This window comes from Carassius auratus, chromosome 4, assembly GCF_003368295.1.
Source record: "Carassius auratus strain Wakin chromosome 4, ASM336829v1, whole genome shotgun sequence".
Classification (NCBI taxonomy): Eukaryota; Metazoa; Chordata; class Actinopteri; order Cypriniformes; family Cyprinidae; genus Carassius; species Carassius auratus.
This window is the reverse complement of record NC_039246.1, coordinates 10,411,317-10,424,099: the sequence shown is the minus strand read 5'-3', so window position 1 is coordinate 10,424,099 and position 12,783 is coordinate 10,411,317. Positions and strand designations below refer to the sequence as shown.

The 12,783-nt window shown below is 35.2% G+C and overlaps 2 protein-coding genes across 2 annotated transcripts; one reads left to right on the top strand and one right to left on the bottom strand.

Annotated features, from left to right (window-relative positions):
- Positions 1-2,510: 2,510 nt before the first annotated feature.
- smkr1 (small lysine rich protein 1) lies at positions 2,511-3,423 on the top strand. Its single transcript, XM_026240907.1, has 2 exons — positions 2,511-2,917; positions 3,040-3,423. The coding sequence occupies exons 1-2, from the start codon at positions 2,915-2,917 to the stop codon at positions 3,295-3,297; spliced, it is 261 nt and encodes an 86-aa protein (XP_026096692.1). The 5' UTR covers positions 2,511-2,914; the 3' UTR covers positions 3,298-3,423.
- A 457-nt stretch (positions 3,424-3,880) lies between these two features.
- LOC113068145 (CD9 antigen-like) lies at positions 3,881-9,603 on the bottom strand. Its single transcript, XM_026240790.1, is given in 9 exon segments — positions 3,881-4,263; positions 4,382-4,465; positions 4,558-4,647; positions 4,764-4,808; positions 4,810-4,866; positions 5,316-5,390; positions 5,818-5,915; positions 7,708-7,810; positions 9,429-9,603. Coding segments are annotated over 9 exon segments (681 nt in total). The 5' UTR covers positions 9,492-9,603; the 3' UTR covers positions 3,881-4,197.
- Between the last annotated feature and the right edge of the window lie 3,180 nt (positions 9,604-12,783).

Here is a 12,783-nt window from a genome sequence, read left to right as displayed (position 1 = left end):
CTCTGGAAATGAGTCTGCTTGACCAAATGTGAATATCATGAAATGGGAGTGAATGACATTCAGAGGATGCTGGAGTCAACTGTCAGTGAAAGTAAAATAGTTCAAGAAATGCTTTTTCTGAAAGCTTCTTTCCGCCATGGGCTGCAAAATTAAAATGGAAACTTTTTGTCTCACAAGTCACAAAAATACTTTTTGCCTTGCAATTCTGAGAAAAAAAGAATTGTGAGATAGAAACCTCGCAGTTTTTAGAAAAAAGTTGGAATTGTGAGATTCAATCCAAAAAAAGAAGAAAAAAAGAATTTCAAGATGTAAATTCAGAATTCTGAGAAAAGGGTCAGAATTATGAGATATAAATGCAGGATTGTTAGATGTAAACTAAAAATTCTAAAAAAAGTCAGAACTGCAAGATACAAAGAGAATTGTAATATATAAATGCAGAACTGTGAGATATAAACTCAAAACTCTGAGAAAAAAGCCACAATTGCTAGACATAAACTGAAAATTATCATATACAAACAGAGTTATAAACTAGTAATTGTGTGTGAAATTAATTATTTTTTTTATTTTTGTATTTCTTTGCAGAAATAAGGTCAGAATTTTTCTAAGAATTGTAACTTTATATTTTGCTACTCTGAGAAAAAAAAAAGTCATAATTGTGAGATATGAACTCAGAATTGAGAGAAAAGTAAGAATTTAAAAAAGTGAATTGTGAGATGAAAAGTCACAATCACTGTTTTTTTGTGGTAGAAATGATTGGCATGTAGAAATGTACATTCATAACTTTTTGTACTGTATTTATCATTGGAATTTCTAAGCAAAAAACAATATCATACATCAGAGCTCCTAGCATAGAGGGAGACTCCCAACTTTAGCTAACAATGTGTAAATCAATGGAGGAGATGACTAAATACGCTGTATAAACCAACTGTGAATTAGTGTCCAACTCAAGGAAATCGCAACAAGGTTATTATGACAATTATAAGTATGCTATACTTTTAGCTCTTCTTAGATAGGCTGCAGTTGTTGTTGTTTTCCCTCTTGAGCATTATTATTTTATTGGTATTTCAAGTGATCGCCTGTGGTAAATTGAGCGAATTACATTTCTGATTATTTTCTACTGCTATAACTCGAGGATGTTATACTTACAATATATTTAAAAATTCATTGATTATCCTGTTAAAAAAATAAAACACATTTGAAGAAATATATTTTTAAATCTATAAACCGAGTCTCTTTTATATTAACTTTAATTAAAAAAATATTTTTGCATGGATTACACTTAAGGTAGAACCTGCGAAACCGAGTCTCTTTTATATTAACTTTAATTAAAAAAATATTTTTGCATGGATTACACTTAAGGTAGAACCTGCGAATCAAAGAATGTGGTGAATGGAGCGAATTACATTGATTCGAATTATATTATTTTGCAAGCTTCAGAGTTACTTAAAATTAAATTTCTGGCAACTTCTGGATAACTTTTTATTTTTTTTATTCAGAATATATTGTTATATATATGTAATATACAAAATTGGAGTCGCCTTAAAAGCCCTCCTGTGGTGAACAGAGTGAATTTAATTATATATAGCATAATGTATAGCATATTTTTGTATAACAGCATACAAAAAAAAAAAAAAAAAAGTAGTATTTGTATGGATCAATTGAACAGCGCATGCATAACATTGCTGTTGTTATTCGTGGGACTATAATTTGAGCCAAAAGATATTTGAACTGATTTAATATCAATATATAGTTTATTACCCTTTGATTTTGCAGAAGTTGATTAACGCCCTCCTGTGGTGAAATGTGTGAATTACATCAGCGCTCCTCCCGTAGAGGGAGACTCCCAACTTGAGCAAAAAATGCGTAATGCGTAAATCAATGGAGGAGATTACTGAATGCGTATAATACGTTGTCTAAACAGTTTTTACGAAAACAACTCGGCACATCATAAATTAAATGCCTGAGTGCTGATAGTTTTTTTTGTTTTAAGCACGTTTGCATGTAATTGCAGCGACAAGGCCCAGATACGTTACCTTTAGCTCAATACCTTTGTCGCAGGCTACAGTTTTTCGCTGTTGATCCTCCTGATCCTAAGCGAACCCGATTTCGAGGGGGGAGTCGATTTCTCATAACATCGGCTGCTTTGAATCTCGTATGAATACGTATTTATCTGACTCTCGTCTGTTTAACTAAAATAAAGAAGCGGGTTTTTTTCACGTGCGAACTGTTACTTTTCTAAGCGCATCGCCAGGATGGACAAATCGCAGTCATTTGTAATTACTACATATATAATTACCTCTATAACATAATACATTTATAAAAAATACTCAAGTATATATCAGTATGTTTGCCAGAAATACATTCTTTTAATTAACAGACTTGAATAATTATAAGTTATTGTGTACAAATGTATTCAATAAAACAAAACAAAAAACATTATTAATAACAAAAATCCTAATATTTATTTATTGGTTATTTTACTTAACTTTTTTTTTTTTTTGTCTTTCTAGTTATTAGAATATTCAGGAAGGTTCCTATTCCTCAGTTTCTGAATATCCCTCCTAAGTCTTACCATATGATCAGATACATGGACTCAAACACTGCAGGTTCATGTCGGGGGGTCACAGCTAAAAACATCCTGGTTTGACCTGAAAAACCAGTTGGTGGATGAGTCCCGTGAAAAAGCTCCCATGAGCTTTCACCAGGACAACCCTAGATAAACAACAGCACACAACAAAGACCTCATAAACGAGGGACACACTGGAGAGGAACGGCAGCTTTAGATAGAAGTTCTCTTGAAGCTGATTGCAAAATGAGATTAAAATCTAGTAAAGCATCACCTTACAAGCATTGATACGTGGGTTATAAGTGTATTCAAGCGTCTAACTATTGTGTGAGAGGAAGGCACTTAATAATGGTAAGAATTTGTCTTCTATTTTATCTTCACTTTTCATTGCATAAAAGACAAAAAGAGAAATATCTGGTTGAAATGTGTGAAGATCTCTCACATTTTTTCCCTAAAATCTATACACTTTATAGCCTTCAGGTACCAAAAAGTCAAGATCTCAAAGTTCCAAGCCTGCAGCAAAGAGCAAAAGAAAGCACTCTTCCAAGAAGAGGTCTGTCAGTGCCAAATCCACAAAGACAGATGTGGATATTCTGAGTCCAGCTGCCATGGAGAACGTCTACTACATCTCCCATAATGCAGTGGACTGCTTGGAGTTCAGAGGATTTGGCTGGACTGGAGCCACCAAGAAGAAAGGAAAAAAGGGCAAAAAACAAAAGATCAAAAAATGAAGACTAAATTTGTGCCAATTTAAACTTAAATATAAATGTGCATGCTTACTTAAATGGATAAATTATTAAGGTTAGTTAAGATGGATATTTAAGTTATCTCAACAAATTGTAAGTTGTCAGTTAACTGCAGCAACATTCTTTTGTTAGTTTTACTATATATATATTTAATTTGCCTACCTGTAAATATAGCAAACAACAAATGTTTCATATAAACATTTCTCACTTCTTTAAACTGTCATGATGCATTTCAAAGCAGCCACATTTTATTAATTTTAGCCAAAAATGGATTTTGAAAAATGTTACATTTATATCAGCTGATTCTTTATTTTTGGTTATTTATCCTATCATATAAGACTTGTTACAACCCAATAAAATATCAGTTCCTTCAGATTGGATTTCTGAAACTCTATAAAAGGAGTTGACAATAAACTAAACTTAAATGCAGGGATTTTGACATTTAAAACAACATTTTGGAAGTAAAACAATGATGTTGGGATGTGGGTGCACTGTAAGATCACCAGAGGGCAGTAAACCATACATATGCTTCATACTTTGTGACATAATAATAAAAATCTCACCACCATTCAGTCAATTAGTTCTGAACTTTATTTGTAATTTACTACAGGTGTTCGAAGCTTACAAGTACATTCAAAGAGGCAAATGAACATTAGTTGAAACACCAAAGAAATTAAAAATTCATTGCTCCACTCAACATATGCATGACCTTTAACAGTTAAGAGTGCTTGACTAAAGCTGGGCTTTGTTAGAAGTGTATCAGAGTGATTTTCCAAACACACATGCGCACACACACACACACACACACACACACACACACACACACACCTTTACAAACTCAGATAAATACAGAGCAGAATACAGGCTTGCAGCACGAAGGGCAGCTCATATCATTTCCCGGGTTCGTCGGATGGCGCAGCACAGAAGCATGCTGAAGATCATACCGAAGATCTGCCGATGAAAGAGACACGGTTAATATCTGACAGCAGTGTGACATGAGGAGAAAGACTCAGCGTCAAAGCTTTTCAGGTGAAAATGCACTGAATCATATGCATGTGTATCTCCTCACCATGACCACACCAATACCAATCCCAACCCCTCCGATCACGTGAAGCCTAGAGGTGAAGATTTCCTTAATAGCATTTGGGCAGCTCTGGAGTAGAAACACAAGAGGTAACAATGGCTCATGGAAAAACCATTTATTTAAAGAGATTTAAGATTCATTAATGTTAATTTCAATTCTACCGTTGTGAGAAAGTTTTCAAGTCCCTCCTTTGCTGGACAGGTATCGGATGCTCCATCAGCAATGGTTCCCGTTGGTCCACAGCACTTCAGCTAATAATAAACAGACAGAACATATTCAGTTGGATTAACATTACGATGTTTTTCCCTCCATTCATTCAATGTTTTTGATGTTGTGGTTTGAACGAACCATAAAAATTAACACTTACTCCTAAATGAATGGCTCGCAGAGTTTCTTTCAGTGCCTCCTGATTAGTTTTTTTTGTAGTTCTCGAACGTCTCCTTGTAGAACGTCTGGACATCTGTCACGATCTGAGGAGGAGAGAAAGAAAGAAGTGGTCACACTGAGGGAAAATGAAAGAGGATCATGGGAAAATGGGCCTTAAAAGATAATTAACTTTATGCTATAAGGGTGGTTACAACGCTAATGGATGAGAGCAGAATGTCAGTGTTGAACTCAGCTGATCTGTTCAATGACACGCTTGTCTTCCTTATAGCTACTTTATAAATTTAGTTTCACAAGTGATGAATTTTGTAACATTGACACCGCCATCGAATCAACATCAAACTGACTTGAACTACAAGACAACTATCTTCTCTAAAGTGTTTTACAGCTGAAATTAAAGTCATTTTATACTTGTTGAAATTTTACAACACTGCTATCTTCCTTTTTACTTCTGTGCAGCTGCTTTGAGACAATCTGTTTTGCATACAGTATATAGGCACTATATAAATAACTGTGACTTGACTCTGTCACACACCTTGTCCTGATTGGACAATCCCCAGATTCCAGCGGCCACCTCTGCAGCGAAAATGAGGAGCAGGAACATAAAGAACTGGAGAGAGCAAGAAAAAGTCAGAGGTGAACAAGGACATCAACAATATCTAAAGTGCACTTCTGATTTGTTCGGTTTAAATTACCCTGCCATCTAAAAAGAGTAAATCATGAATTTGGGTCAAAGCCACATGACAACCATCCATCAAAAAAAATAAAAGGTTCTTTATTGGAATCTATGGTTCCACGAAGAACCATTATCTCTCAAGCAGAAAAAGGTTCTTCAGATTATAAATGTTCTTCACGGGAAGAAATAAATAATTATTTTATGAACCGTTCACATGTTCTATGAGGAACTCAAAATGGTTCCTCTATGGCATGACTGCAAAAACATTTATTTTTAACAGTGTAACTTAACTACATCAGTAATACAAATATCAATCAGGATCTGTTTGTTTTGTGCTGTGGAAGAATCTGGGAGGACTCACAAGTCCCAGCATGCAAGCCGATTCCTTAATTGCGCCACAGCAGCCGAGGAACCCGACCACCATCATGATCGCACCCGCCACAATGAGGATGTAGACCCCTGTGGATAGAGAAAAAGAGAACATTCATTATTTCCCTGTACCATTACATCAGTCTTACTATTCCTTTGAATTCTCATCTGAAAAAACATAAAATAAATAATAATAAAAAGACAAATGAAATGAAATGACAAATGAAAATCAAGGCAATTTACTGTAAATGGGAATAATCTATGGTTGTAGTAACTTAAACCTGATGAAAATGTCAGTGTATAAATAACTATTTCCTTCAGCTATTTAATCAGAATAAGCTATGCAAAGCAGGATATGCAAAACAAAATTCTACGCAAGTGGATTGTGCTGTATCTACAGAAACGATGAAACACCACCCTACCACACTCTTTAAAAGAACCTTTCATTATTGGGATCTATTAGCTTTAAGAACCTTTTAATTGCTCAAAGTTTTTTAGTGGAAAACTAAATTCTCATAATATTATTCACACTAATAACAATAACAACAATAATAATAAAGGTTATTTTAAGAATAGTTCATTGAAAGGTTCTTTGGGGAACCGAAAACGGTTCTTCTAAAACCCCTTTTGGAATGTTTATTTTAAAGAATGTAGCTTTTCTGGACTGTCTGTCACTAGGATGTTTGGCATTGCAAGACGCCCTGCTGTCACTCAAAGCGCTTTCGAAACCTCTGACAGACACTTGGACACTTGCCCATCGAGTTTATCATGTTTCTGGATCGATGGAGGCGAGAGATCTTCTGACAGATCTTGAGAAAGGAAAAACAAAGCGGGCAAGAGTTGAGAAGAGAGCAAACAATGCGGGTTCTGTGGATGAAAAGGAGAAAGGCAGCTCTGTGAGGGATGATGGGAAGGGGTAGAGAGAATCTGAAGGATGTTATTTATCAGGGGGTTGGTTTTTGGTTTAAAGTTAATTTTGTTTGTGGTCTTCCGCATGCCAGAAACAAGGACTCCAGTCTTTGTGCCTTTCACAAAACAAACACAGCCTAGAGGAATACATGGAATGCTCTGAATATTACACGTTGTTGTAATGGTCAAGTTATTTGTATCACTTTAAAAACAGGATTGTTCAATAAATGTTCAAAAACCGAGTCAGGGTGATGTCCATCATTAGCTTGAAATTTTTAATGATTTAAAAGAAGTAGTGGTTGCTCTTGCTCAACAAGGCTGTATTTATATGAGCAAAAAGGATATATATATATATATATATATATATATATATATATATGAGAGAGAGAGAGAGAGAGAGAGAGAGAGAGAGAGAGAGAGAGAGAGCAGCAAATCAGCATATCACAATGATTTCTGAATGACTGTGTGACACTGAAGACTGGAGTAATGATGCTGAAAATTCAACTTTGCATCACAGGAATAAATTACATTTTAATATATTCAAACAGAAAACAGTTCTTTTAAATTGTAATTTTTCATCATAAGTGCTTTTACTGTATTTTTGATTTATAGTAAGCATAAGAGACTTATTTCTTTATCATTCCAAACTTTTAAAGGTGAGGTGTTTATTTTTTTTTTTTTATTTATCAGTTTTGATACTCTGTACAGAAGCCAGAACAACTCATGATTCACTTGGTTTATGTTGAATTAAAGTGTTCATATGCAACATTCAGATGACAGATGGTCTGGTGTCTGGAAATAGGTGTGGCTGGTTTCCATAACCACCATTATGCCTCATACCCAAACAACAACTTACAAAGACCTGATCACGTAGGTGATAAAAGGAGATATAAGATTGTGTATGGAGATGAGGGTGTTTTTTTAATCATTGAGGACTGAGGAAGGGTAACCTAAAAATCCAGGTCAAACTCACCTGTGAGGAACACTGTCGGGGCACCCTCTCCAGTGAAGAGTGTTTTAGTTCTTTCATCGAAACGCAGCCAGAGACCGACAGCTAAAACCCCTGTACCTGCGAGCTGAGGAAACAAACAAAAGATTCAATAAATCTAGGGATTTGTTTAGTTTGAGCTTCAGTGACATTGGCAAACTGAGCAACCAAACAGAGGAAACATAGCTGCAGGCCAAGTGTGGATTTTTTTAATCAAGGCAGATTGTACAGGAAGTCAGGCCCAAAACTAAACATTTCACTCCTCCTCCTTAAAAAAAAAGAATGAAGTCCAACAAGCCTTGTGGTTAAAAAGCACTTCAACAAAAAGCTGACCAACCTGAAAATCTTGCTAGCCTGCTTCCAATAGCGAGAGCTTACTTCCCTAGAACAAATACTGGAAAAAAGGAGCTGTGCAAAAATATGCTGAACGAAATCTAATTTGTCTTAATCAACTCCTGCAATTCCCAGGACACTGTAATGTGGATTCCATGAATGAGTAACGTGTACTAGATTGTAATCGTTCTGGTTCTTACACGTTCTCACAGGCAAAAGTTAATCAACAGCCCACACACAAAATAAAACAACACCTTTAGACTTGATTACAGTCAAAACAGATTTTTTTGATAGTCACCAGACAGTTCATATTTCATTGCTGTGCATGTAAAAAAAAAAAAAAAAAAAAGCTGGTGTAACTTTTCTTTATCATTCAACCTTCTACGAAGTTGCACAAAGGGTGGATCAGTGGGTTTCATCAGGTGCCTTGACAGATGATGCAATGAATACTAAGAAACAAACCATACAAGCTAATCCAGATCACACCCAAAAAAAAAAAAAACACCACAAATTGCATCGCAATCCTCCAGTTTCCTTCGGTTTTGGAAAAACTCAGTCACAAATATGAGTCACAGTGACTCACTGCCAGGGGTGTTGAGGCTTGTCCCTCAAAGATTTCCAAACTGAGCCGGACTTTTTCCATCCACACACACACACACACACAATGGGAGTTACTGATGGGTGGATTCCATGTTTGCTAGTTTGTTCACTCACCACAAAGACTCACCTAAATACCAAGACCCCTTTGAATTGTCGTTTCAAAGCACTTTAAGTCAAGATAATGGGACGGACCACACCTTATTTGTGCTGTTTTAAAATTGAGCGGGTTGCAACTACCATGTGTGAATTCATTTTTTTTTTTTTTTTGGTTAAAATGTCTTCCATTCGAGCTAAACCAAAGACATTTTCAGCCAGCAGTAAAAGCAGAAAGTCAACAGGCTTACGTAAAACATAACTAATGTGGTTAATGGCCACAAGCAACTAACCCCATATGTTCTAAAATAGATAATAGATAGAACTAGATAGTCTGTTTTAGAAACACACAAAACCCAAAGTCTGACCAAGCTTCGGTTTAAAAAGGCATTTAGACAGGAAACTTATTTAACATTTAATTCACGTGTGAAAATTATATACAAAATGTTAAGGAGCATGTGTCTCTCAAAGAGCAAAGTTTGTCACACACATCAAATATGGATAATCAAATAAACAAACATACACCAAGTATGGCATGTAAACAAACAACTAAAACTTTTATATCCTGATCACATCACATTCAACCACATTTTAATTTCAGTGTGACTATGTTCCCTTTTTACTCTACAAACATACAGATGAATTAACATGTGCTTATGTAATGACGTAAAAACACATACCCAGAAGATGAAGTTGAAGATAAAGAGCAAGTATTTGATACACTGAAGTCCACCCGCTGCCATGGCTAAAAAGTAAGCGTAGTTTCAAGAGAAAACACCCGATACTGAACACCTGAAATGTGCTTGGTTTTAACCTTAAAAGACTGAGGGAGTGAACAAAAAAAAAAAAAATTCCAGCAGGCCGCACCCTTCTTACCTGGCCTTTGTCAGAGAAAAAAGGAGGAGGGGCAAAACCATGTTAGGTTTTCCGCGTGACAGAAAAAGTGTAGAAAAAGATCACAGAAAAAAGGATATCTGTCTGTCACTCTGTCAGGCCGAAAAAAGAGCTAACACAATTTAGTATTATATAAATTGAGTATAAAAAGGATTAAGGATTCACAGGGCACTTTAGTTGGCAAAACTGTGACAACACAAGCTGATCAGGTTTACATTTTCATGTAACTCGAGCTGTCCCTCAGGAACTCTGGGAAGTCAGAACACAGCTATTGTCCCTTTGCCTCACACCTTTTCACTCTTAAAGTGAACAGACGGGTTAGAGACAGAGGTCAGGGAGAAGACCAAACATAACACTATGAATGAAGCCTTCTGTGTTATACTTCATGCATTATTTTATAAGAACTCCAAATGATCAGCTTTTATCAAAATTGTCCTGAAAACCAGTTGCATCCTGTACACAATCTTACAAGCCTTCTGCCCTCATCGCTTGAGATTTTATTCTAAAAATGGCAATTTTGAAGGTTGTGGTACACGTCTCTTTTTTTTAAAATGTGAAATATTGATTAATGAACGTTATGAAGTAAATGTTATCATAAATTACTGTTATTAAAATTTCAAGAGGAAGACTCATTGAACAGAAGCAACTTTGGTTTACTTGATAATCCATAATTCAATAAAAGTACCAAATATAATACATCAAGCTTCTGAGGAACATTTTTCAAATCTTTCAATCTTCATGCATTACACTGATAAAATATATTAAAATATCATCTTACTAAAACATATTATTGGGAGATATATAGGGACAACTGATATTTAAATGCATTTTATATAAGTAGTGTGCTATATATTGTTGCTATAGCGATCTTGTTGATTTACATTACAAGCTATCAGAAGAATTGAATATTTTTGGCAATATAAATATCAGGCTCCATATTCTCCTGCATCTACTACATTAGCCATAAACATCTGATGTATTAAATATTATTAAAAAAAAAACTAAGAGAATACTTTTTATTTATTTTAAATTTAAATATTCTAAACAGTTTGTTTAAAGGTTCTAAAAAGTTAAATAAAAAAACAAGCTATTCTTTTTTTTTCTTTTTTCTTTTTTTGTCAGGCTTTATAGGAGGGTGTGGACAAAGCTCAGCAGTCCACAAGATCTCATTTTCGAGACAAACCCACTTGGTATCAGATTACGTGAATCAAAGTAAACACACTTTGTTTAAAGTTTCTAGCTAAAGCATGGGAAGCATTTGTTTTCTCTATATTCCAAATGTTCAACCAAACTGGTTAGTGCTAATATAGATTATTTATATAACGTTTCATTTATACCCCCCACCCCCCACCCCACCCCTTATGTGGACAACATTTAGGTAATCGGTTTCTGTCCTTAAGTCCTTATTACTTTCATAGTGAAATCTAACCTTTTATCCCTGGGTCTAAATTTAACCTCATTTATGGGATGGATTAGGGATGTGGTTGCCTGGCAACAGGTAACATTATGCAAAAATGTTTACATGTTCTTCTCAATAAAAACAAATTACCATGATCCTGGACATGAATTAATCTACGCTATCAGTCTTTATCCTGACACTTGTCTCTCGTGAACCGCTCAACCTATGAGAAAATCTCTCGAAGTAATCTGTACAGTAATTTATTTGTTTTGTATTTAGTTTCTTAACATTTGCTTACCTGCTGCCCATAACACCATATTTTGAATCCCACTATGGCGTAGACTGGGCTCATCAATATTAATCAGGGCATGCTGACGTTCCTTTGTAAACTTCCTGGAGATGATACTTACGTAATCTATACTAATTAATATTAATGAGTCTATTCGCTTTTTAATTTATTTTTTAAAGTACTTTTTTAACGAATAAGTTAACAAGGGGAGTGTTATAAGAAAATTAATTCACCAATAGATCAACACAATTGCGATCATATACCCACTTGCTGTCCGTTACGTTAAGTTATTAATTAATTCATATTAATAAGTTTTGCCTTCACCATAGTGGGCGCTTTTCGAAATGACACAGAGAGCCAGTCAATGACAAATCAATTCAGCAAATCAGATATCAGCTTTTAACATCACATATTGTTTGCAATTTTTATGTTAAATAATCAAAAAAGTATTTTAGAAGCTTGTCTCAAAAACAAATTAAAAGACTAGACTATTGTTTAGGCAGAATAGCAAGTCTATATTAGACATTATGTCACGCATGTACACTTTTTCCCACAATAAATAAATTTTTAGGAGTGATCTGTATTAAACTCACCCAAAATATGAAATTAAAGATGAACACAATGTATTTGATGCATTCCTCTCCACTGGACAGACCTGACTTAGCCATAATGTGAATCCAATTTCTAAATCAAATACACTGCAGCAGAAGTCTTGTTGTTCTCATACGTTTGAATTCCCAAAGGTCTGTGTCTGCCCTTGTGTTGCTCGTCTGTGACTCAATGCTTCTGAGCTCAGGGGAAGTGACGGTTTATAACAGTAAACTCCCACCTCTCAGAAAGTGAGAAGCTCTGGAGTGACTCGCATTCACTTATTAAGTAACGCATTTGTATGTAGACTACTCAAAAAAGAAAGATAATGTATTTTGGAGAAGAACATGGTAAAACTGTCCTCTTATGACCTCTCTGTCTTTTCTGTGCTCGTTTTTAGTCTGTGTGGCTCTTTTTTCTTTTTTGTGCAGCACAAGTTAGGAGTTGTCCCATCTTGTGATCAGAGTACTAACATGGCACTTTGCACCTCTCTGTGACATTATTCAGTTTTAAGCTGTCAGTCAATGGGTTTTCACAACAAAAACTGCAAAACTAGCTCTTCAAATGAGCAGATCTGAAATCATAATATTGTAACAACTGCACAAAGAACAGAAAAGGCAAAAACCTGCACAATCAGATGGCAATTTATACACGATTCTTTATTGCTTGTTAAAATATGACATTATCTCATAAAACAGATCACCCCCCTTGTTAGCCAAAATTGGCCCACATACAAAGTGGACGAGCTCACGTCAGGTGAGGAGGATGCACAGGAAATCTTCAATTATCAGTTTATGAGTCCACCTAATCAGCTTCTCCAATTTCTGTATTATCTCAAACAGTTACATCGGTCACGAGCTCTCCT